The 27,388-nt window shown below is 36.4% G+C and overlaps 1 protein-coding gene across 5 annotated transcripts in view; it reads right to left on the reverse strand.

Annotated features, from left to right (window-relative positions):
* Window positions 1-1,297: 1,297 nt before the first annotated feature.
* UBN2 (ubinuclein 2) overlaps window positions 1,298-27,388 on the reverse strand; it is an 80,525-nt gene continuing 54,434 nt past the window's right edge. For 3 of the 5 annotated variants that reach the window (XM_057730703.1, XM_057730705.1, XM_057730702.1), the window contains 6 exons: window positions 26,893-26,935; window positions 26,507-26,557; window positions 21,893-23,443; window positions 15,230-15,461; window positions 14,695-14,784; window positions 1,298-11,491 (listed from right to left, as the gene is read on the reverse strand). In XM_057730703.1, coding sequence (XP_057586686.1) covers window positions 11,442-11,491; window positions 14,695-14,784; window positions 15,230-15,461; window positions 21,893-23,443; window positions 26,507-26,557; window positions 26,893-26,935 — 2,017 coding nt within the window. In that variant the 3' untranslated portion in view covers window positions 1,298-11,441. The remainder of the gene's footprint in view (window positions 11,492-14,694; window positions 14,785-15,229; window positions 15,462-21,892; window positions 23,444-26,506; window positions 26,558-26,892; window positions 26,936-27,388) is intronic. The other 2 variants (XM_057730706.1, XM_057730704.1) reach the window with 1 other exon arrangement.

A 27,388-nucleotide genomic window follows, 5' to 3' on the forward strand; every position in this document is an offset into this window, starting at 1 on the left:
CTTACTTCTTGGCTCTCTAAACTGACTTGGTTATTCTGAAATCCTTAACTCCCTGGGCCATGATTTTTCTTCTTAAAAACTTTAAAAAATTATATACCATATAATAAATAATAAAATATAACTAGTATGAATGGTAATAAAAGCTAACATTTACCTAGTGCTTACTACGTGTCATTGTGCTAAGTGCTTCATATGCCTTATATAATTTAATGTTAACTGAAGTTACATGAACAAAAGTATTCCATGGTCAAATAAGCTTGAGAAAATTATGGGTTTAAAAAATTCTGTTTAAGAACGGCACCTTTAATATGTTAATACACATTTACAAGATGGTGACAACATAGTTAAGTGTAGTCAAATTATTTAACTACAGATTTCTTGAGGGGCTGTTACTCCCAAGAATACATTTTCACAAAACTGTCCTTAAATGTTACTTGTTTTTCATAAAAGCGCTTGCCGCCTACCCTCCTCCCTGCATAAGGATCATGCTTTTTAAATTCATCTTAATGACAGTGTACTGAAAATACACTTAAGTACAAACACCACCACTCTTTATATTCAAGGGCATATGCTCTTTTCTGTATTTTCTATGCACACACACACTTATGACAAAACTGTTCAATTTCTCTGACAAGTTGCTTTCTACTTTTTCATCCTTTTCCCACTCACTACCTGGATTTCTAAGGTTGAATTCTTTTTCTACTTTTTTCTCTCAACAATATTTTTCCTAAAGAAATCCTCTACAAGTAAGACTAAAGATGCTCACCTATGCAACTAATTCCTGTATCTACAACTGCAAGCCTTGACCCTGGAGGTATATACACACACACACATCCTATAACCTGGAGGAAGAACTTAGTAAGCTTGCATTCCAGACTCCCACAGCCTGGCTTCTTCAACTCACCCCAATGTCCACCTCACACCAGCCTGGCCTCCTTCTCATTTCTTCCTGACTCTGCTCAGGATGTTCCCTCTTCCTCCTTCCCAGCCAAATCCCACTTATCCTTGGAGGCCCAGTTCAAATGCCATCAACATGACAAAATCTCCCTCAGTCTTTCCAGTCCAGTTTCTCCCCTACTGTGAACTCAAATGTCAGGTGGCCATGGACCACACTCTTGCAACAAATTTTGAACTGTTGTCTTTTAACTTATCACGTGATTGCAAACTGTAAATATACGGAGGGTGGGGACTATGCCCTTACTTCTGTATCCCACAGCGCCGAGCACAGTGTGATACAAGCAGGAGATACTCAACCACCACTGATAGAATAAATTATTAAAATCCAAGTTAGTCCAATGATACAACAGACACGAGAATAATATGTACATTCCTCTTTATTTAATACAACAAACACGTGACACATACAAAAAAGAAAAAACACTCATGTAAAAGGCCCTGTCACAAAGGATAGACAGGAAAACATCTACACTGAATCAAATAAGGCTCCTGCTTTAAAACAGGGGTTTGCTTAGCTACACCTGGAATATGAGCAAGGCTGTTACGAAAAAAACAAAAATCCCTGCACTGAGTATATCAATAGGGTCTATTTACTAAATTCACAGATCCACATTTAGGAATGTTTAAGTCCTCTCCAAAATTCATCCGGGTTTTATGAAATGTGATTTTTTTTTTTTTTGGTTAAAAAAATTTACCTGTCCTTTCTTCTTAGAAAATAGTGACAAGAGCTCTCTAAAAACTAGAGACCAGCAAACCACCCAAAGTTTGGAAAGCTTTACCTTTAAAGTTCAAAAAGTGTGTAGAACTGAGAATCCAAAGGCAAGATGGCAGTGGGAAGAATTTTAACTTAGTCATTTCCTGGTCAATCACTAGGAAACACAATGGAAACACCTAGGCTCAGTGCAGGGTTCAGTAGCAGCAGTTTGTCCATATTCCTGCTCTGATTCGAGCCGGAAATTAAACAAGCACCAGTTCATCTCAAAAGAGCCTTATGCAAACACACACACATACATACCCACACCCATCCACGTGTCATCACCACCCCCTTTTATTTAAATTTATTATTATTTTTTTTTACTAAAATAATACAAAAAAGGGAGACAGGTATATTTACAAAAATCCATGGCTGGTACAGTACATAATTTTTAAGACACACTAAATGCTACAATCTTTCAGGTCCTGAGATTATTACAAATATCAACTCAAAGCTGTGTTCAGGTCCAGTTTTAAAGGAGGAAAAAAAATCCCAAAATATTAAGTCACACACTTACTTAAAATACAGTATATCCCTTCAAGTTAGCAAAAACACACCTCCCTATAAACAAATGCAATACAATAATCAGGGCCTTTCACCCAGAGGAGCAGCACTTATTTAGGCTCCTTCCTTCAAGACTCGTAAAACATGTTGGCATCTATATCAAGTGTGGAGGTGGCTAAAGTAAGAACATGATGTGTAACTGGAGGGAAGTTCCTCTAAAGAGTGAACATTCACTGTATAAATAAGTCCTGTTTTTCCTTCTGTTACCAAACAAAAGTCTTTCCTTTATGAAAATTCATACTGCAAGGGGTGGAAATATGTGCTTATTACCCAGCCTAAAAATCAGAATCCTTATTTCCAATCAGTTACAGCAAATAGGTCTGCAGTCCCACAATAATTTTTACAACTGCAAATGAGTTTTCTTGCTTGTAATAAAAGAGAAAACACTCATCACTTGGTTACCGTGGTAGACTTTGATTAACATATTACTTGGGGCACAAAATTTTCACCAGCCAGAGATTTTTTTTCCCTTTCTTTTAAGTTTGACAGTGTCTAGTGAGCAATAAACAAGGGCAAGCTCCACATTTACATACTCTTCTTAAGGACAATTAGATACTTTTGATACATTCTATAATATAGTTTTTCCGATGACAGCCAAGAAAAGAACAGTACAAAGCTTGAATCCTTCCTCTGGAGGCTGGCCAGGAAATTATGTGTAGGTTGGAAACCTACCTCTACTGGTGAAAGGGCCCCTTGCTTATCTGAAGGTCTCAGAAGGTCTATGTAATTAATTATGTAAGCATAGCCAGGATTTTTAAAGTTGGCCAAACTTGGTCAACTTTCCAACTACCTACATAAAACAGTAATACCTTTGTCAACTGAGAATAACTTCTCTTTTAATGCCTCTGGCCAAAATTGGGATAATTCTTGGTAATTTCACAGGTACAGGAAAGAAAACCCAATGTGTGGGCACAGGGCATACTACCCCTGCAAATAGAAGAAAGTAGCAAAAAAAGGAGGTAAGTTTATGGCCGCAAGGACAGAAAACATAATATAGCTGAGATCTGACAAAGGGCATGTTGTCACACAGAAAAACATGCTAGTTGGTTGGTCTTGGTTAGTGCCGAGTCCTAAATGTGCTTAGAGGGCAGATGGAGCTTTTAACTTAAAAAACAGAAGTATCTCCAAGTTATTTTAGGTAATCATTATCTTGTTTGTATTTCAATTAGGTTTCCATTAGTGCTTTATTACAAAATATTTTAAAACTAGATTTAAGATAAAATAGAATATTATTATTGGCAAAATGGGAGCAAATAATGTATAGAGAGTTTTCTGAAGAATATAAAATTGGTACTAAGCATTCATATGGCCTATCTGACTCAGACCTTTGCAAAGTAGGTTTATTCCTGGGGAAGTAATGAAAACAAGCAAGGCAGAGTGCTATGTGAAATAAGAGCCCTAACAAGATTTGCATCTCTTTTGAATAACCTTGAAAAGTATCAAGAGGAAGCCATGCAATGTAGCTACTACTGCTTTATATAGTAGAGAAATCTATTTTTAACACAAAGAAGAGAAAAAAAAAATTCAGGTCACCAGTGATGACTCTAAGTCCTGGACATATAGACCCCTTTAATTTTACTACTGAAATTTTTTAAAGTATTCTTGACCTGTTTAGGTAACAGTTCGGAAAAGTACTAACCCACTCTAAAATGGACATGAAAGAAAGGCTGAAAAATAAAAGTATTACAGTATGAGGAAATGAAATAAAGATCACAAATAGTTACTTCCAAGCAAATGGTACTTTGGGAGTATCTGAGAAAAACATAATTAACTTAATACCAAGTTATTCAAAGGCAGTCTGATTAAAATCCTACCAGTTCCTGTCTGAGTCTGCGCTGGGATGTAAATAGCCTCCTGGAAAACTCCTGTAGTCTTTACTTTTGAATTCAACGGGAACACAGCAGAGATGGTCAATGTGAGTGAGAAAAGGAGGTGAAAGACAGTTTAACCTTTCCTCCCCAGACTCTTAGCAACTTATATTCTAGAGTAGCAATTGGTAGATGAAATGGTTAACTTAAGAGCTCAGACTAGAGGAAAGAAGAATGAAGACTAAAGAAAATGAAGAAAGAATAAGAATTTGACATTAATATTCAAAGCTACTTTTTAATTATAGTCTGACCATCTGTTTAGCTCCACAAACGCGAACACTGTGCCACAGAATCTAAAACTTTCTCAGAATTGAACACTGGGATGGTTTTATCTTAACAACCCAAAGACATTTCATGATTCTAACTACAGTTTGCACCAGAATCTGTACTTAGTTTTTCAATATAAAGTTCACATTTTAGGATAGATGAACACACAAAATATCTCTATTTTTATGTTTCCATTACTTTTCCCTAGAGGAACAAACACACATTCAACAAAACCCTTATGCCTTATTTCTTTGGGTAGAAGTCTTCATTAACGTCTGTTATTTAAAGAATGGAAAAAAGAGGGAAAATGTGGAAAATGTGTATGTTTATCTGCATAGTTGATATTTAGAGGCTACTAACTAAGGCTTTATCTGGAAAAAGCGACAAAAAAAACCAAAAAGTGACTTTTAAGGAAAAACATCCTATCACTGGAGATGAAATGGGCCTCAGCCAGTTCTGGGAACTTCCCAAGAGGCTTGTTCTGCTTGGGCCTGGTGCTTTCTCCTGACTCACTTACACCGGATGTGCTGTTCCTCATCCCCCTACATTCTCTTTCCTGACCCTGAATACCTGCTACAATTTAAATCTACACACGTCCCTAACAAATGTTGCTCAGCATTCAGCTCTGAGAAACAGCAACAATTTCTTCCTGTTGTTGTTTCAAATGATAAAAGGAAAATTCTATGTATTACTGCTTAATATACCCAATGGAGGGTAGGATCATATGACCTTCCTTTCCTCCTAGGAGTTGGGCAAAACATGCTTCCTTCTACCCGCACCCTCCCCACCCCTGCCCCAGCTAGGAAGAGAATCCGGCCTCCCCTCCCCATTTTCCTAACAACCTGAGCAGTTGATGGCTCCAACTCTTTCACAGCTGAAGAAGCACAAGTTACAAAGGTAGACCGGCTAAAAGTACAGCTGACTGTGTGTAGTGCTTGCCCCTTCGGTGAAGAGCTGGATAAGCCTATAGTTACAGGAATAGTACACAATCTCTGATTCACAAGAAGGCGGAAACTCCCATTCATTCTTAGAAAGGTAAAAGCTTAGCTATCCATCACTCAACAAGTAATATATGGAAATTAGATTGAGAAGATGGCAAAGTGAGGCAGATGAAACATTTGGGATCATTAATCAACTCCAATAACCAATCATCCAAGCTTTAGCTAGCTTCAGCTCCACAACCTTGGCAAAAATCACACGTGTAGTAATAGCATGAATGGCTAAAAAAAATCTACTTATGATTAAGAAACTTAGTGTTATTTACCCCTCCCCACTTATTAACCTGAAACGAAGCATTTTATCCAACCACAAATATAATATGTTTAAATAACAAATATGTATCTAAATTAGAATTCCAGTGATTTTTTTTTTAACTTAAAAATCATATGGTGCTTTTTATACCCATCATAGGGAAATATTTTTTAGCCTCTGCAGGAAGATGATAATACTTTTTTAATCATATAGGACATTTTAGAAAAACTCAAAATATTTTTGAAAAAGTCTCTGATATCCCTGGGAGGTAGGTGAATATTATTATACCCAATTTTCTAGTGGGTAATCTGAGGCACAAAGGTTAAATGATATTCCCCCTAAACACAGTAATTTAAGAGTAACACGACTGAACTGAGGCTGCCTGACAACAGTCTTGCTATCAGGTAACACTACCAGGAGCCTCTGCTTTCTCCTTTTTGGCCATTAGTCTCCTCCTCTCAGTTAAAATGTATTTAAAAGGGGGCATTTATTAGAGATATTTGTACTGGGTTTCGAGGATTGGTTCAACTTAGTCTCCTTTAACATGTCACGTCTGTTTTCAACAACAGATGAATATTAGCTACCAGATATTATTTTTTGCTCAAGGGAGAAACATAAATAACCATTAAATCATATTAAGCCAAATGTAATTATTTGGCAAATAAGAAAACTGAACCTCTCTCAAGAATGCTATGCGTTATATGTTTTCCTCAGTATCTGAAGTCTTTCTACTTCTAAAGTTTATTAACCTTTTGACAGATATGCAGCTATATGAATTCTTCGAAAATCATTTCCCAGAAGAACATACAATGCATTTTCATATTGACAAAGTTGGTAACTTCCTTCAAAACTCAGAAACAATACCATGGTTCTAACTCTAGCTCTCCCACGTCTTTAGTCTTGCCTGCCATCGTGTACCTTATCAGCTTGACCCAGAAGGAAAGACTCTTGTTATTCCAATGCTTTATCCAGTATTAGGCATGCCAATTTGAATGACAGAAAGCAGTGGATTACATCCAGGAATAGTCAATGAGTCCACTAAATTTTACTTATAATAACTGACATTTTATATATATACTTGTTGTTGTTGTTGTTGCTGTTAACTTCTATAAACAGACATTCAAAGGGGGAAGACAGTATCTTGTAAAAAGACAATTGCCCAATCTACCCATTTGAATTGACTAAAAGCAATGGAATAAACAAGGCAGAAATTTTGCAAACATTAAAAGGGGAGTGCTTGGAAAGGATGCAATGGTACAGCAGCTACTAGTTTTATATAATATATATTACATATGTATACATATATATACACATATATATGTATGCATGTATGTATGTATCTTACACATATATCCATATACATATAAGGAAAAGGAAGAATATTACAGCATTACATCATCTTGGCAAGTTTGAGATTCTTCCTTCTGAATCCCCTGATATATTAGCCTGTACTTTAGGGTATCTGAGAACAGTTTCAAAAGAGGGAAAAAGAAAGAAAAAAAAAGGCACTTAACAAAGACAAAGGCCTGAATTGAGTATGTTTTAGAGGAGTAATAGATAAGCCATTTTACCAGAGCTAAGAAATGATTTACAGAATTAAATCTTTCCCCTTAAATTTTATAAAATAAAATTGTATAACATGTTTGTAATGTCATTTACCAACTACTGCATTTTTCTTCTGCATCATTATTACAAAAACAAAAGCCCCCTAAAAAGCAAAAATCAAAACAAACAAACAAAAACAATCATACATGCACAACAGAAAGTAAAAGTGCCCTTTTGAGAACATAAGGTCAGCAGAAACTACAGTGCTGAAGCACAGGGCAAGTTCTCAAGTTTGGCCTGATTATAGATTTCTCTCACTCTTCTATTTCTAATTTAAAACAAGACAAAACAAACATCAACAAACAAAAAGCAAACAAAAATTCAAAACCTAAATGATGATAAAAAGACTACAGGGACCAGTGTGCTTTTATGGTACACCCCTAAAATAAAGTATCTTAATTCTATACATGGGTCAAATAATATGACAAAACTTCCTAGAAAGAACTGTAAATTAGATTAAAGTTGACCATTACAGGCAAAGTTCATTTTACAAATGTAGCAGCAAATCTGATAGATAACTGGAGTTCTAAGAGATGATCCCAAGGAACACAGCGTTCTCATAATCAATGGCAGTTTGAATAACAGTAGAATTCCATTTCAGAAAATATCTTGAACCAAGTAGAGGTGGAAAGGGGTGTGGTACAGGGCAACGAGAGGAGAAAGATTAGAGGTGTCTGCCCTTTCCAAACCTGGGTAGTAAACAATTTAGATCTGCTTTGGGAAAAAAAAATCCTGGGTTAAAAATCTTTTCATGTAAGTTGTTTTCAAACAGGTGTCAAACCCACAGCTTTCAAACGTGTGTGTGCCCGGTTCTTCCTCCTGCCCTAGTGATATGATAAACCCTATTCAGCTTCTATGATATTAAAAAAAGTAATTTGGGCTAACAACATCCATCAAAGGGGTGGTAGGCATGAAAGAAAGTACTAACACAATCCTCTGATTCCCTCAACATCAAGATTTTTGTGACTTTAGATTAACCTCACTTCTTTTCCCAAAACTTAATTTCTTCAGGCTGTTTTAAAACCATGATTTCTTTTACCTCTGATCTCAGAAGTGTATGAGAAAGAATTATAATCGACTTATAATGAAATTATTGCTTACATCTATTGTGGAGGCTCTGAATGAGCTTGACACTTGCTCTCAGTCTCCAACCGAGGCTCAGCACTGCTATCTCTGGAGACAACTCTGCTGACCATTCATTATTGCTCGTGAATACTGAGGATTAACTTGTATGTACAGTAACAGCTTACACATCAGTGAAGGCAATTTAAAATACAAGTCAGTTGAAAACAAACAGCTTACTTTTCCTGAATCAAGAATCCCGCTGAATGGGACATAATTGTGTGCTGATTACTTTTACACTGGGATGCTGCTAATGCTTTTCAGAAATACACATTGCTCTATATCCTTTCCAATTACTCACCATTTTAAAAAATAACATAATTTGACTTTCAAGTGCAAAAATAGAATATGAGTCACAAGCCTCTGTGCTGAAAAATAACCGATTTGTATGTATGTTTTTAGTAAAAAAAAACTGTAAAAATAGGTGACCGTACAGTACGGACACCATCTTCAATGTTATGACCTAGAAAATAAATAGGTATTTACATGTATCAATAGTAACTCTGTGATCATACTTTTTAAGAAATATAAGGATGTTTGTTTCATTTGTACAACATAAAAGGGTAGTCTTGATTGAAATGGATTAAGGTAGTGAAAATGTGGTGCAGTGAGGCAGTAGTCCTCACATAATCAGGACTGAAGAGAACAGAAGAGAATCTCCACATATGAGGACTTCTCAGAGCCAATGGCCTTCAGTTATTTTTACTGGTTAGTTATAAAACGATACTGGGGGAAGAAATGATAATCCTCTTTTTCTCTAATGAAGACAGTCATCAGGGATCTTCACATGGCATGATTCAGAGTTGATGGATTTAAGAAATTAAAGTTGTTATTCATCGACTTAAACTACATAATGAACTTATTTTATATATAGATAAATATATGTGTACAGATAAACACACAGATGAATACATGCACAACTATCGGGAAGAGAGATTAATGTGTACTCTGACTCCTCTCCTGGTATGGGAAGTAAAACAAAGGCGACTTCCCAAAGGAAAATTCCTATAGATTAACAAGGACTTTTTTCTTCTAAATTAGATAAAAGCAAGAGGTATGCTACATTGGAACAACTCAAGAATTGGGTAAGCTTTGCTAGTTAAAACAAACAAACTCTAATCAAACATACTCAATTCAAGTCAAACCTATCGGCAACATCCCCATATCCTTCCAAAATATCCACCAAGGTTGACACAACATTCTTACTTGCTTTATTGGTAAACTGAATTCTTAGAGGCAAGTAATTATATCAATGATTCCTTTTGAAACAATCCTTTTCCCTTAGTGTAACAAGTTCTTGGAACTAAAGTTTTCAGTTATTAACTTTTTTTTGCTATAAAGCAAGCCAATGTGACTTTGAAGTCAAAATATAGGCTTACAGATCTAAAGAGATCTGTGGTAATTTATTCACAGTCCTAAAGGCTACTTGGAACTTTTGCTTATGAAAGGAAAAAAGGGCCTGGTTAATACCCTTATCTGAATAAACATAAGGGTATAGAATGATTTATACTGAAAACATATGCAAGAAATCTTGCTACTACCAATCTGATACTGTTTTTTTTAGGTTAGTCTGTCATTATTAATGGACCAAGCTTACACCATTCTTGGGTACAGTTTGAAAACATTCAGAAGCCTAAATAGGAATAAAAAAGAGAGACAAGAACAATGATGAGGTGAAAAAAATCAAAATGTATCCAAACGTAACCATAAATTTCTCCCTTAACATCCTTTGTTGAATATGCTATTTGCATGAGGAAGCTATAATAATGAAAGAGTCTTCTTATCTGCAGGTTTACCCACATATCAATACTCTGAGTAAATATTAGTAAAGCTTTAAAATCCCAAATGCTCCAAATCAATTTCACTACATTGGATACAGGGAGTAAAAATACACTATGGTTGTTATAAAAATAATCCCCTGTACACACAATGATCCTAATTTAATTCCTCCCTTTAAAATACTATCTTCAAAATTCCAAAAAAATACATATATGCCATTTGAATGACCAATGAAGCACTGTAATACACACTTATACCTGTTTATGTCAATAGTTAATAATCACCTGAAATACCACTAGCTAAAAGAACAGAAGGAGAAGTTGTGAGCTGAGGTGATGTTGGGGGAGATTTACAGTTCATACTGGCAGGCCTGCAAAGGCTAAGTGGACCAAAGCCCCAGCTCTACATCAAAGATTCCCATTTCTCAAGAGGAAAATGTGAACACAGTCACATTTTAACATCAAGAATGGAAAGAATTAACCAGTCAATACCAGATGCACAAATCACCTGAAGAAGAGAGTTAAGTACCTGCTTCTGAATGGAAGATGTAATTGACCCTTTTACAAAAAGGGAACATCTAAGTTTCGTCTGTTAAGAGCAACAGGCTCAATTTTTCTACTTAAAAATGTAATATATATCACTGTGCTAAAATGACTTTCCTGAAGCATCTTTAGTCCACTGATTTACACAGGAGTTGCTATACACTGGAGAAGATTCAAGTTTGCTCAGGATTTTTGAGGGTACATGATTTATACTCAGCTACTGTCTATATCAGACATAGGGTCATTAACTTCTTTTGTGGCAAATTTGCTACATAGTCCACTCAGACATGATCATTACTCCTGACAAACTGGACTAATTTCAGAAGTATTGCCTTTTATTATGCAGTTATGTCTACAAATGTTCAGATCCAACCCCCAGGATGGATGGAGTTTACCCAAATCCTTAATTTCCTGCTTCCTCCCCCGGGGAAAAATCAAATTTGTATTTCTGTGGGTTTGACAACTGAGTCTCTTTCAAGTCAGTTAATATGGTAACTTTGTCTTTCTTTAGAAGAGACCAAAGGTCACTAACTTTGCAGAAAGCATTTCTTCCTCCTGCACCTGGCTTTACTCAAGTAATGTTTTCTTTTCTTTTTCCTCCTCACCACAGTGCTTGGGACGAGAGAATGTAAACATTGACAGAACAGCAGCCCTATGACCACATGAGTACTTTCCCATCAGGTAGATTCCATCAGCCAGCCGAGTGTGTCATCTCTTTTGCTTGCTGGGAAGTCACTGAGATTTCCGTGGTAATTTAGTGTCCCCTTTACTTTGGCCTCCATCTGAGGAAAGAGATGTTTAATTGGTATGGGTCGGCATGTAATAAAAAGTAAAAACAAAGCAAAAGGAACAATAAAATTTTAATTTTCACATGGATGATGACATTGCTAAAAAAATAAGCTTTAGGACCTTACATGTTATAGCATTATAGAGGTTGAGAACATAAAGGAGATTAAAAAAAACTCAACAAGAATGATCCTCTTCTCTCAAATGACTATGGTTTAATTGGTTTTCAGTGTCCTACAAGTACTATTTCAACAAGTATTTATCTACCTGTACCTCACAGTCAATTGTGTCAAATGCTCTGAGAGCTATAAAGAAACATAAAAGATAATAATCCCCCTCCCTTTAGGGACCTATCACATTCTGTGATTCCTTTAGAAGACAAGGTCAATTTTATTTTCTTGCAAGTGAAATTAAATTTCTTGCCATGACATAGCATTTAATAACTCTTAATTATTTATGTGAATGAATGGACCACACTGGACTCCAGCTGAGTCTTTGTTTTAGTCCTAACCTGGCAAAAGTTGTAAAATGTAGGGAAGTCTGCTACTGGAACAATAGTTTCTAGTTTTACATATGGCTGTGTAACTTTTACTGGGAAAATGTCGATCACTCTACTAAAACTGGACAAGAGTAGGGCCTGGTGATCTTGAGAGCCAACAAAATATAAAGAAAATCTCTAACAGATCATTCACTGCTTTAGCAAGGAAAATTAAGCCTCCACCAGGCCTGAGAGAAAAAAGATAGGGGGAGGCATGAACAGCAGAAACACACAGGTGTAAAGGAACAAATTATTGCATTACAGTAACAATCTAAAGGCTGGAAGAGACCACAAGAGGCACAACACTAAGTCCACTCACGTGAAACCTAAATTACTCAGGTAAAACGTACGCAAAACAAAAAAACTGCCTCTTTTGAAGAAAAGATGCATCAATGACACAAGACAATTATTTCAAAAGCTGTATAAAAAGAATACTATTAAAATGAACTTGGTGACAACATCTAAGGAACTGGCATTTCCATTTGTAATGAGGTATTATATCCTTGAATTTGTAGAGAGAAATGATTTGACTTGAGGTACAATTAAATTCATAAAACAGCAGAGTGGGATTTTGCTCAAAGAAGCTTTGATTATTTAGCAAAATAAAATACTCATATTAACTGGACTGTGAAATTCTTTAGACCAGGGTTTGGCAACTGTGGTCCTTGGGCCAAATATCATCTGCCACCTCTTTTTATGAATAAAGTTTTATTGGAACCCAGCCACACTCATGTTACATACTGTTTTATGACTGTTTTTGTACTGCAATGGCAGGGGTGAGTAGTTGTGATACACTATGTGGCCTGCAAAGCCTAAAATATTTACTGTCTGCACCTTTATAGAAAACTTTTACTGACCCCAATCTTTAGACAATTGAGTTAACTGACAATGAGACAACTAACTGAGCTCTTACTATGTACCAGGCGCCGTGCTAGAAGCTTTAAATAAATATTTTTGTTAAATTCTCATAAGAAGGCTATTAAAAACATCTTGTTGTCTGTAGAGAACGAACATATGGACACCAAGTGGGGAAAGTGGGGAGGGTTGGGGGGGGAACGAATTGGGAGACTGGGATACCAAATTGTACACTCTAAATATATGCACTTTATTGTAAAAAATAAAAAAATAAAAAGTTAAAAATAAATAAATAAATAAATATAGTATCAATGCAATGTAATTTGAGGTAGGCAAGGGACTGTAAAAAAAAAAAAAAAAAAACCTTGTTGTCCCCAGTTTACAAGCAAGGGAAGCGATGGTCAAACAAGTTAGACTCGCTCAAAGCGACAGTCCTAGAATTCAAAAATTCCAGCCTGATTCTCAAATTTAGTGTCTCATATTTTAAAATGTTTTTAAAATGAAAAACTATAAACTTTTAAACTTCAATTACTTGGAAAATATTGACAGTCTTGTTTTCTTTCTCCCTCTGCAACAGTGGTGCTGGCCAGATAACAAGATAATGCATCTAAATCTGGAATATTGGGGTCATGTCGAACCACAAGAATCCTATGTGTCTTAATTCCTTGCAGGTTTCTACCCATCTGCCCATGAACATACAGCTCTAAGTTGGACTCATCACACCAAGCAGTTGTCAATACCCAGGGTGGAACTGCTTTAGTCACAGGGCAATTTCAATCGAATCAAGGAGCCCAGGAAGATCAGGATTGTTGACGTTTGTGCCTACTTTGTGTTCCCCCACTTGCACGACTGTGGTTTTGTATTCATCCTCTCAAGGGGTGAGTCTGAGGCAGCTAACCACTTAGGTGTTTAGAATTAATTACAACCTGTTGCCTCAAGATTGCTCTAAAGCTCACATTTCCACATTATGGTCAACTAAAAACTTGCTCAGCAATAATTTTAAATGCAGTGGCCAAAAAGAATAGAGAGGCCTCAGTCAACTTCCAAAGTTAAGAGAGCAGCCAAGCTCCTCACAGATCCTGAAACGGCCTTCAGAACAGTTATCAGGGCTCTACGAGGGTCAACTGCTGGTGAGAGCAAGAATCTGGAGGCCAGGGTTGAGTCCAGCATCCACTATCCAATTTCAGATTTCAGAGCAATCTAGTTGGGCTCTAAGTATATAATGTGTACAGTTTGAAACCACATTAATTTAATCACGGCTAAGAGGCAGAGAAATTTAACAGTTAAGAATTCAGGCCATGGAGTCAGACTTACTGGGTTTGTATCTCAGATTAAACACTTACTACCCTATGATCTTGGGCAAGTTGCTTACCTCTGATTTAGTTTCCTGATCTGTAAAATGGGGATTGTTACCTCGTTCACAGCTTTGTTGTAAGGATCTAAGTAGCTAATACACACGAGAGTCGTCGCAAGACTATCTGTCACTTCATAAGCTTTCAATAAAAGTCAACTATGACTAATTACTGGACATAACTTTTGTACACTGTCTTACGAATCCTATCCTTTGTCATCATTTCCATATAACAAACAATTTCAAAAAGGCTCTCTGCACATGTAACAAAAGATCTCCTTTATCTATTTCCTTTCTGTTAAAAGGCGTTTGTTGCCAATAAGGATTCAGCCATATGAAAATTAGTTTTTCCAATGTTTGTCATTCCCTCACATTGTTTTCAGAAAAGATTTTAAATACCTATTGGTAAATTTGTATAAATAAAAAAGAGAAGAAGACACAGGTGGCTTTCTTACCATTAAACGTTTGCTGTAAATGTGCAGGCAGAGGTGAGTGGGAAAGCGTTGCTGCATGCTGAGCTCCTGGCTGTAAACCCTTTAGTAAATCTGAGAGGAAAATAGACTTGTCAGTGAGCTTCTTAAAACTAAGATTTGAGCCCTCTTAGATAAAAAATGAAAATAGTTTAGTTTATCTAATGCAAGCACAGACCTTGACTTCAAAGGCTTTCTTAAACTAGAGCACATACATTTAAAAATACTTACATGTATAAATATAAATGTGTATGCAAATAACCCAGTAAATCTGATTCCCTTATTATAAATTTCATTAAGATAAAAATGCGGAACAGTTCACTCAGAAACCATAAAAAATTTTCAGAGTCCAGTAATTTGACTTATTTTACATATATAGATGAAATAAACTGCATTTCTTTAAAAAAAAATTCCATAATCTTCACTAACGCCAACTTGACTACTCTCAATTAGTACAAATATGTGAGGTTTCCCGTTCTGTCAAACTAGGTAGCCAAGTACATAAAAGAGCCCGACTTACTCTGAGTTAGGCTATGGTGGAAAGCGGCTGAGGTAGATCCCGAGGTGGTTGTCACTCCAGCTGTGTCCGTTCCAAAGCCAAGTAGCTCCAAGGGAAACTGGAAGGGCATGGTCACTGGAACAAGGCCACCCAGCATCCCAAAAGGAGTCACATTTTGATTTGTTACAGACAAAGGTGATGTCATGAGAGTCAGAGGTGAGGCATTAGCCAATAATGATGCTCCTGCTGTGGACTGCAGAAACCAGGGGTCAAAATACATAAGAAATCAAGTCTTTAACCTGAATTGATTTACTTTACTTAATATCCTCATGGACGCAAGACTGTGTCTTATATCTGCTCTAACAGAAACTTTGGGAGACAGATATAAAGCTGAAGCGTAAATTACATTTCAAAGAGTGACCAATACTGGCTTTGGAAACACGTCTACTCAGCTCTTCATCACCAGTTTAGGCTCCTTCCTAACTGTTACTGCAAAGCCTATATTAACACCCATTCACTCTCTTAATCCACTCATTTCTAAGCTTAGATTTCCACTTTTGCTTAGCCCCTCGATCGGATACTGATCATTAATTTCATATAATTTCTATTTGGTCTCTGAAAATGCTCTGTAATTTTACTGTCTTAACAATCTTTTCTGACACAATCCCTGCAGCTGCTGTTCTAGACTATTACTCTCTCAGACCCCCCAATTTGATACCCTGTACTTTCATCATAACAGCCATCCTGTGTCTTCCCCATCATTAGCCTTACCTGCCTCTTTCTCAAAAGCTAACCACCTGACCTATGCCATGAACCCCACCCATGCAGAACTTTCTGTTACAAATATCAAGCACTGCACCTTTTTCCGTATTTCCTCTGCTTTCGCATATACAGAGACCTCTTACATTGTTTTACAACCACCTGTCATTCCTGGCTCTTCCCCAACCCCTAGCCAACAACATGACTTATGTATCTTCCTTTTCTTATCAAACTTACTGAATGACAGCCTCTGTTTTCCACATTATCTAGTCTCTCCTTAGCCCCTGAAAGTTAGTTTCCAATTCCACTATTTTTTTGAATTTAGACTCCGAAGGCAAAAGGCAAATTAGAGAGTGTTTTGACACTCCCCTACCTGGGCTTTGATGCCATGTTTATGAAGAAAAACACTTAGAAATATGCTAGCACTGATGAGTTTTCACTGAGAACTTAAATATACTCTATTAAGCTAATTTAATTCTTTGAACAATTTCCTATAAAGCAATTAAATCATTTTCCCATTTTGACTTTTTTAATGTGTATTTATCAACAAAGATTATAATCAAAATTTGTCAGTATCTGATATTATCTACTATAGTTTCTGCAGTTGTGAGTTTTCTTTTGTAGCCTTATTTTATCAACTCAACTTCTATGGTAAAAAATTTTTACAGTTCTAAATTTGGTCAAGAAAACTGAATTCTTTAAATATTTTTTAATCAATAATAGGCATTAGCTATTGTCAGTTTTATTTTGTATATTGATCATTTCTACCAGTAAACATTATTAATTAAGGGCTGATCATTTTATTTCTTAGTTAATGTATGAGAAAATGTAGGTGATTTTCCCACGCAAAAATGCCACATTACATCATATACTTATACACTGAATAGTCCACACCACTCCTGAACAAAAAATGAAGAACATTCTCAAAAAGATTTCTATTCTGGTTTCTCCTCTAGTTCTCCAATAGCCTTCCCTTATCTCCTTTATTTATCTCTCAAATTTATACCTATAGTTCTGACGTCTCATCTCAATTTCAATCCTGTTCAGCTCACGGTTTAGTGAAGAATCCCACTTGGTAATCTAACTCTCACCAATCTGGCAAGTCCAGAATGAACTCATCTGCTACAATCACTTCCCTCCCGTAAATGTTAACTGCTAAGATCAATAACTTCATTCTTTCCCACCACTCAGGCTTGAAACCTTAGTTTTTAAGCATCACAAAATGAAGGACAAGATGAGCTCACAGTCAACAAATGTCTTTTTTTTTTTTAATTACAACTTCCTTCCACTCTGAAGTACAGATCTTCATCACTTTATGCTTGAACTTGAGTATTTTTCTTATTTGCCAGTCTTCCCCCTCTACTGTGCTAATCATGATGTACAAAATGGGACTTAGGAAAGAATTACTAAGTTAAAAACAACAATGCTTTGAAGCAAAAAAAGGATCCGGCATCAGTTTAAGAATTAACAAGGGTTCTTTCTTCTTTTTAATCATAATTCTATTATAGTCTCAGGATAATATGGGGAACACACTCCAAGGCCATGTGCCCCAAGTAGAGCCCTGCTAGCAAGGAACATTATTTACTGCTAACAAGGAGAACTCTTACGGTTTTCTGGAGGAGGCTAATTGAAGCATTAAAAGTGACAGAAAATGTAAATTAGGGCAACTTCCAAAATTAAGTAAACGTGTTAACAATAAAAACTGGCACAATGCCATAAATGTCTAACATTTTGTACTTTTAAAAACCTTCCATATCCACTTTCGTTTATAAAACTAAAATGAAACACCAGCTTATCTAAATGTTATATAGGCATTTATAAGTTTTTCTCTCATAGAAGATGGAGATGGAGACCTTTCAAAAGGGGGGTATCCCACTGTTGGTATCATTCGGAAGCATACAGGAGAAGCTGTCAACATGAAGCAGGCAAATAGTCTGGGATAAAGCCCCATAATCAAAAATATTTCCCATGACCTCCGAATTTCATGCCCAGGGGAAAATATGACAGGACACTTTGCTCTTTCTGTGGTGGGCATTACATTTTTTTTTTAAATGACATGTTTCATTTTGGTGAGTACATCTGCCCCTCATTCTCTACAACACCCTGAGTGATCTTTTGAAATACAAATGAGACCATACCACCCTCTTCCAATGGCTTTCCACTGAACATGAAGCAAAAACCCAAGTCCTTGTTGTAGCCCACAAGGTCCTCCATCACATGGTTCGGAGTTGATCTTTGAGCTCCTTACCTCCCCATCTTTCCCTATTGTCTAGCCATACAGGCCTGACTGTCATCAGGCTCTTTCTTATCTCTGTGTCTTCACATCTACCATCTCCCTCTTGCCTGGGCTGTTCGCTCTTCTCTCCAAATGGCTGGCTCCTGCTCATTCAATTCTCAACTCAAATGATGCCTCCTCAAAGAGGCCTTCTCCATCTCCCTATGTTAGCAGCAATCACATTTTATCATATTATTCTGTTTTATTCTATTTTTATAGCACTTAAAGTATTTTTAAATACTTATGTCTTGCTTATCTTCCTACCTAGAATATATACCCCATGAGAGGAGGGATCTTGATTCACCCCATTTTCCCAGCACCTAGAAGAGTGCCTGGCACATATTAAACACTTAGTAAACATTTGCTTAGTGAATTATTTTGGGAATTACAGAGTGGCAAAGACAGGATTCACAGAAAATCAATAAGCTGAAGGGCAAGAAAGAACAGGAAAGCCTTGAGTGGAAAGTTGTTAAATAAAAAGCAGGCAGAGATAAAATAATCTGAACCCAGAAAGACTGAAACTTGTTAACCTCAGGACCTGTTATTTTCACATCTGCAAACAGCTGAAGATGTCTTTCAGACAGGAGTGGAATATTTTCTAGGCATAGATAGGAAATTTGTTTTTAGTGTTGGCCAGCTAGAAAGACAGGATCTAGAGGCCACAAGGTAGCTGATAAGACCTCAGTGAGACGCTATGTTAAAAATAAAGAACCTTAGGTTGACCAATAAGAAAGACAAAATGGATCGGATATGAAGGTAGGAACACTAAGGTCTCCAAATCACAAAGCCATTTCAGAGAAGAAGAAAACCAGGAGGAAGTAGTTATATTTTAGAAACACAAATTTTGCCATGTAGGTTCCTTGCTAACAAACTAACTGGTAAACAAAAAACCAAGTTGTTCTTTCAGGATAAATGATCAAATATAGGAAGGTTTCCAGGAAAAAAAAAAAAAAAAACTGATAGATTTTGGAGATGACAAAAGATAGAGGGGGATTTAACTTTAAATTCAAAGAAAACAAAGCAAGTGGAAAAAAAGCAATTTTTAACTACAGGAAAAAAGCCCCAAATTTATAATAGAAACCTATTGAAACCACAGTTCATGATGTTTAGCTCAATAAAGACAATATTTTACATAGTCACAGATTTAACCAAAAGTTGTAATTTTAGTCTTTGAAGAGAATGGGAAAGGTATAAGTGAGCTAAAAGCCTTATTTATCACAATGAGAAGTTGAAAGATAATAAATTGTCTTCCATTCATTTTTATTTTTTAAAAACACAATTTTTAAAAATCACAAGAGAAAAAGCTAAGAGACTTAAAAGTAGTTGACACTAGGGAGGAAGATCTAGGACATGGAACTGCCATTTCAGTTATAATCCTCTCACATATTCCTATGATTGAATTAAAAATTAATTTCAAAAACAGTCAACATTTTAATAAAGACAATAAAAGGAATGTGGACTCAGACTTTAGTTATAACTTAAATTTTAACATACAGTCCTTCATCAGTTTTTTTTTGTTATTCTCTCATTTCTGATAAAAGCAAAGTCATATAGATAAAACATCTATTTATCCTAGACTTCAGTTAATGAAGCTATCAGTTAATTGAATTTTGTTCTATATTAGAATTCTAGAATTCATTCATTCCTAAGCCTACAGTAAAGGCAGAGTGATGATTTGGGTTTTAAGTGTATAATGAATACTAACTCTTAGCTTGTACTGAATAGCAGAGAACCTCTACAAATACCAAGGGGAAACATTTCATTAGATGTTCCAATTCCACATAAATAACAGGCAGTACAAAGTCAGAGCACTTTCTTAGACAACAGAATTTCATAAATCAATAAAAGTGATATTTTCAAAGAATAACTCAGAAATCTAAGAAATAACATCATAACATGTTATGTTTTTTTAAAGCTTCTTATGAAACAGAATATTATGTAAAATCCACTTTCTTGAAGAATCTAAAAAAGTATAGGAAAATTATGAACACTGGTGGGATAATGGGTGACTTTTATTTTGTTTCTGAATTTGGTCTACTGTGAACATGGATTATGTTTCGGGTAAGGGGAAAAATGTTAAAGAAACCAGATCAGTAAGGTGAAGGACAAATTTGAGAAAACCTCAAAATACAAAGAAGTGGCAGATACATGAAAACAATTAGAGAAGATGACATGAAAGGCCGAGGTGGAATACACGAGTGATAAAGAGTTCTCAAAAAACCTACGCAAATGGATCAGAAAAATAATCAGACCCATAATGGAATAAAATATTCTTGAGCTGAAAAAATGCGCAGGTCTGAGATTGAAAGACGTTACCATTTTTCTAGGTACACAATTGATGTAAACTAGATAAACCTAGCCATTATCTGGGGACACTCGAGAAAATGTGATTAGCATTTAAGCAGAGAAAACACATTACTTACAAGGGAACAAAAAGTCAGAATGGCCTCACACTTTTTTACAACCTTAAATAGTAAGCAAGTGTCAGTGGAGCAATATTTACAAAATTTGGAGTGAGAGAGTTAGTGACCCAAGAAGTCTATCAAGTCGAGTGTGACAGCACAGAAATTACCAAATATGCAAGAGCTAAAGTAAAACAGCTTTCACATTAGCCTTCTTGAAAAAATTCCTCAAATTAGGTACGCCTGCTGAGAGAGAAATTTAAATTAAAAACTCATGAATGGGGACTTCCTAGGTGATGCAGTAGTTAAGAATCCACCTACCAATGCAGGGGACATGGGTTCCATCCCTGGTCCAGGAAGATCCCACATGCCGCGGAGCAGCTAAGCCCATGCGCCACAACTATTGAGCCCATGCTCTAGAGTCTGTGAGCCACAACTATTGAGCCCGTGTGCCGCAACTATTGAAGCCCACACACCTAGAGCCCGTGCTCTGCAACAAGAGAAGCCAACGCAATGAGGAGCCTGAGCACCACAATGAAGAGTAGCCCCCACTCGCCGCAACTAGAGAAAGCCTGTGTGCAGCAATGAAGACCCAATGCAGCCAATCAATAAATTAAAAAACTCATGAATGGGGAAAGTATGGTATAAATGGATTACTGACACTAATCTGACAGAGAATTATATATGAATAACTGCAAAATTTGTGCAAAATAAAATTTTATTCGAGAAGACAAATGGTTAAAGAAAAAAATATGAATGCATAAATTTGATTAAATAAAAAATTACACAAGTTGGCACGAGTAAGGGGACTAGGATGGGGAAAAGAGGAGAAGTGAAGGTATGTTAAAATCATAAGTGACTATTTTGTTCTGGACTTTGATAAGATATAGTTTTAAATATGCATTTTAGTTGTGTTCTTCAAAAATTTTGGAAGTAAGCATGTAATTAAAAAAAAACCAGGGACTTTCCTGGCAGTCCAGTGGTTAAGACTCTGCACTTCCAACACAAGGGATGTGGGTTCGATCCCTGGTCAGGAAACTAAGATCCCACATGCCGCACAGCCCAAAAAAAAAAAAAAAAAAAATCCACATCTTAACAAACATTTCATCCCCAAGTGTCTCCATCACTATGATGTCAATATCCGTAAGTTATAAGTCATCATAAACAACTGATATGTCATTAAACTGACTCACAAGAGAAATTACACAATCTTACATTTTATCACATGAATGCATCTAACATACATACCTGCACACTGGCTGTTACCACTGAAGACCCTGAGGCAGAGGATGGTCTATGTGGAGTAGACAACGGTTTAGTAGCACCCTGTGTTCCACTTCCTGTTCCCCCAGATAGACTAGTCCTATTAGCTCCGCTTGAGTTAAGGTTGCTACCTCTGCTGGCAGGTACATTCATTGCAATTCCACTCAAGCTATTCTTCCCAACAGTTCCAGTGGATGATGAGTTTGTTAGCTTTGAAGGGGCCTGAAGATTTTTTGTAGACGGAAGGCCTGAAGTGCGATTAGAGGGCAATAAATTCAAGGTGGGAGACTGTCTGCTGATGTTTATTCCACTGGGCTGTTTATGGAGTGGGTTGTTACCGCTGGAGTGGCTACTCTGGGCCACTAGTGCATTTGGACTGGAAGAACTTGGGGATACAGTAGGTTTAGGAGTTGGGTTGGATTTGGAAATAAGTTTAGTTGATACTGAAGGCTTAGCTGACTGAGAGGGCTTGGGTGAGGCAGAAGGCTTAGGTGATGGCAAGGGTTTAGGAGATGTGGCAGGTTTGGGAGATGTGGCAAGTTTGGGGGATGCAGCCATTGAGAAGGGAGATTTGAAACCCTGCGTGGAGATCTGTGACACCATCGCCTTGGCTAAATAGTTACTGGAGGTAGTGGTGCTAGGTACTGTCCTAGAAACCAGGGAGTGGGACCCTTGAGAACCATTTCCAGGTGGGGGAGTAGATAAGGGAAGGCGGTACATAAGTGGCTTATCTGAAGTCTTAATAAGTGGGGATGAACAAGACAGTTGGGGATTATTACTTAATTTCACCACTGGATTGGTCTGTGATTTACTAATAGTTGCTTGCAATGGAGACACATAGTTCTGTTGGACAGCTGAATGCTGGTGCACCTTTGTTACTTGTGTTAATGAAGAAGCATCTTGGGCCTCTGATGTTCCCAGAGGGTGAGAGGAGGCAGCAACTTGGGCTTGGGAAGAAGAGGAGACATGGGTCTGTGAGGAGGAAGAAGCATGAATCTGGCTTGACCTCTGTAGTCCTTGTTGAAGTAACCTGGCTGGCAAAGGTTCTAAGGAAACTTTAGGGTTCTGAATTGAAGAACCAGCAATAAGGCCTGAAGAGATGCCAGTATGAGCTAAATCCTCGGGTTTCTTTGGTACTGGCCCTGTGTGGCCAGCAATAAGACTTGATGAATGTGCGGTCTGAGCAGAATCTAGTTTTTTGGGAGTAGCCAGTGGCAGTTTACTCATGATACTTGCTAATTTTTCTTCTCTCAGTCCTGGACGAGGTTTTGCAGTTGGCACACTTATCCTTGAGCCAGCTGGAAGGCCCTTGTTCCCGCTGTTGATAACGGCTAAAGCTTCAGAAACAAGATCCAGTGCGGGTGGATGAAAAGACAGTTCTTCATCTAGTGAGTCATCAAGGCAGATCGTCTCCTGGGCTGGTGTAGAGCTAGAACTGGTTGAGGCCACGGCAGATGTGTTGGAGCTCGTTGAAGGACCACCAACTGAAGCCGCCAAGGATGCAGGAGTTTTCTGGTCCTTTTTTGGACTACACTCCTAGCACAAACAGCATTATATTGGAAAATCAAAAACAATTAATCAAAAATTACAAAGTGTTAGTTTTTAAAGAACTAAGGAATCTCATAATTAAAATTCTACTGGAATTCTTCTTTAGAGACTGTAAAAACCAAAATAATTTTTCAGAGGGTAGAGTTCCTAACTGAACTGTCCTCAAAAGCCAAAGCATCTGATGCACTGCACACAGCTGCCACATCTTAGTAAGCCATTCTAAGAAGGCTTAAGACCAAGACAAAGGAACATCCATATACTAGCTGTATTACTGATGAAACCTCCTCTCCCCTCACCCACCTGTATCAGATCTTCAGATACTATTCCAAATCTATCTGTTCAGAGACTATTCTCTTTTTATCCTCCTTGTGCCTAGGAAAAATTCTGCCTTTATCTTTTATATATATATATATTTTAATTTTGGGGCCACCCTGCGTGGCACTTGGGATCTTAGTTCCCTGATTGCAGGGATCTATCTCGAGCCCCCTGCAGCGGAAGCACAGAATCTCAACCGCTGGACCGCCAGGGAATTCCCTCTGCCTTTATCTTAAGATTACCCATCTTGTATAGTATGGTTTGCTACGACACTGACCCTCACTGTTTTCTTGCATTTTGGCCTCTTTGTATGCCTGTCCTTCAGCTACCCACAGCTAGTACATAGAGAAACTGGTACATTAAACTGGCAAAAGATTCAATTCAAGCACACTTAAATGATGTTTTCTGCTCATTATGGTAGAAGTCATTTGTAATTTATTCCACATATATTCACTATGAGCAAGGCACTAATGCTAAGAAAACAAGAGTATTAGGAATTAAAACTCTGAATACCTAAGAGAGAATATTCTTTGTTTTATCAAAAAAATTAACTTGCTTAAAATTCAAGGAAGAGATACAAAAATTACAATTTAAAACACTCAAAGAGCAAAAGAATTAAAGAAGTATATTTCTCTTAAGAACAATATAAAGTACTTGACATTTTATTTTTACTATTAAGAAGAAATAAAACTACATAAAAATCATTTCAAAGTTCCTTCAATTAGTTTCTCAAAAACAAACAGACAAATCCAAATAAGCCTTATATTATATATTAATTTATGCCACCACAGCACTTACCTTAACTACAGTGGGGAAAGCATGGAGAGAAAGGGTCTTTACCATCTACCTTCTAAGGTATTACAGTAAATAAGAATAATAAATTCTTATTTCTGTTAAGAATGCCACTACACTCTAACTTTCCTAGCAACTTCTCTAAACTTCTAAAAAAATCCTGATTGAAAACCTCAATGCCTTTTAGAAGTCTAGTGTAACTACATTAAAGTCAAAATTGTCTGCTAAGATAAAGAGCTAATGCAGATGAGACATGACTGCACTGACATGCCATCCAATTACATGATTAGTGAAAAGTGCATTACCATAACAAGTACAGAAACTGAGAGTGGGGGAGTCTATCAAAATAATATTGGTAGTGTTACCAGTATAAAATTGCCATTTTAAGTAACTTTTTAATTAATTTTTCTTTAATTAATATTTTTTTCTTTATTAAAAATAACATTAAATCCACCCAAGAGAGTACTGTGTAGATTTATACTGGCAAATTGTTCAGGATATATATTTGAGCTGAAAAAGCATGTTATTCCATTTACATAAAATGTTAATTCAATCTGGATAAATGAATGATTGGATCGGCAGGTGGAAAGATGGATGGAAGGATGGATGGATGGAAGGAAGGAAGGAAGGGAAGAAGGAGGAGAGGCAGGAACAGAGATCCAGAAGAAGGGAGGGCAGATGTGTACCAAAAGTTAGGAGCTTTTTATTCTGTGTGAGCAGAAATTTCTGGATACTTTTACTTTCCTCCTTTTTACTTTTTCTGTACTGTTTGCATTTTCTCCTGTAAGCATTTCCTTATATTATGTGTATAACTGAAATAGGTATTTAAGGAGCAGCAGGGCAGGAAAAAAACCAAATCAACAATACAGTCTTTCCAGTTGGGGAAAGGGAATTTAATCACAAAGAAACAAACAAAACAGATAATTCCCCTGTACCATCCCAACACACCCATTATTAGAATTCTGGTAAATTAATCATATGCTTAAATATGATTTAAATATCATATGTGTCAAAATTTAACCAACCCTTTACGGTGGGTAATAGGAGTTTAAAAATAAAGTCAAACGTCAAAACAAAGCATGAACTTAATAAATTTAATGAAATACTGGCTCAATATTGCTTGGATTAGAAGACAAAGTAGGTTAACTAAGAAAAAGAAGACTATTCTGTAAAGAGCCTCTAACACGATAAGATGACCACAGAGTAGCAAATATTGACCTTCTGGCCATAACCTTAAAAGCAAAGAAACTATTCAAAGAGATGAAAGCTATGGGAAAAGTCTAAAACCTAAAAGGTGTGTGCTTTCATTACAATTATAATTTCAAATGATTATAGTTTTCACTTCTAGAGGTTATACTGGATTCAACTCTGCCTTGCCTATATTGATAAGATATTTTTGTCCCCTCTTCTATTTTTTTAAATGTTAAAAAATGTAAGTTATTTTATGTTCTAAATCTAATAAATCCATCACTTGCCCTTCTTAGGGATCTAATTTTGTTGGTTGTTTCTGCTGACTTACTCACAGTAACTTACTTCCTCATGTATTCTGTATTTTCAGATTTTAAACTCATGTTTGACACAGTACATATGTGATAAGCCTTTGAGGCCTGGGATGAAGGTGTATTATTCCAGAGAGAATGCGATTTGCCGGTGCCCTGGGTTAATACTAATCTAACAACTAAGTTATTTTCTTAGTTTGAGGTTTTCCCAGATCACGCAGGTTGTGTAAATTAAACTCCTAATCCAGGGGAAATTTTCAGGGAGGACTTTCTTCCCCTAATCCAAAACCCAGGCCAAGATGCACACATTTCTTAATCTTTCTGGTGGTGAGTGGATTTCTTTTCTAGTCCTTTCTTTTACTAAAAATGTTATCCTTTGAGAGTCCCAGGTTCATGGAGAGTTTTATTCCAATTCCCAACCTATTTAAGTCTAAGAAAATCTTACCTGCTGTGCTCTGAGAAGGTGATGGAAATCAGCAAATGCACCTAGGGGCAACTAAAGTTTCATTGACAGATTAACACTGGCAGCTTCTTCTTTGTTTTGAGCCTTTGAGTTTTCTCTTATATATTCGCATTCTCAGCTATGCTTTTAAAATATATTTGCCATACTTTATCCAACATTTATAAGTAGTATTAAGCCTTACAATTTAACTATATAAATTTCCGACTGCCACACAGTCATCTATTCTCCCAAATACAGTGGTTCTAGGATTTTTACGTTTGAAAACACCCATCTTAAGAGGACAGTACCTAAAATCTATGCTAAATATCATATAACCTTTTCATCCTAAGAATGTATTTCACTAATTAAAGATTTGGTTCAATACTTACCTTTACTTTGGGTTTAGGTGCAGGAATCACCTTTTTCTTTGCCCTAAGAGAAAAGATTAAAAAGGAGGCCATTTCAGTAGCTCATTAGGAAATATAACACATAATCTTATAATTATATGGGTAAATAATTTCTTCTATTTGGGAAGTTCTCTGAAGGAACTATATCTAAGTGCTCAGTTTATATGTAAATACACAGCAACATTTTCCTCAATTTCAGTTAACTAGAATAAAGGCCAAACCATTAGTAAAATGCGAAATGTAGATGATAAAGTTTTTTAAAAATTAAACAGAAATACTCAAAAAAAATTAACTCAAAACAGGCTAATGAAGCTGCCTAAGGAGACTTATTTCAAAGAACTGGTAAGAAGTTGTAATTATTTATAGGAAAAAAAGCTTTAAGGGACTTCAAGCTCAAATTAAACCACCCTCAGAGGTTGTAAATGAGATATTGTTTAAAAAACAAAACAAAAAATTCTCAAATTTTTAAAGAAAATTA

This window comes from Hippopotamus amphibius, chromosome 4, assembly GCF_030028045.1.
Source record: "Hippopotamus amphibius kiboko isolate mHipAmp2 chromosome 4, mHipAmp2.hap2, whole genome shotgun sequence".
Taxonomy (NCBI): Eukaryota; Metazoa; Chordata; class Mammalia; order Artiodactyla; family Hippopotamidae; genus Hippopotamus; species Hippopotamus amphibius.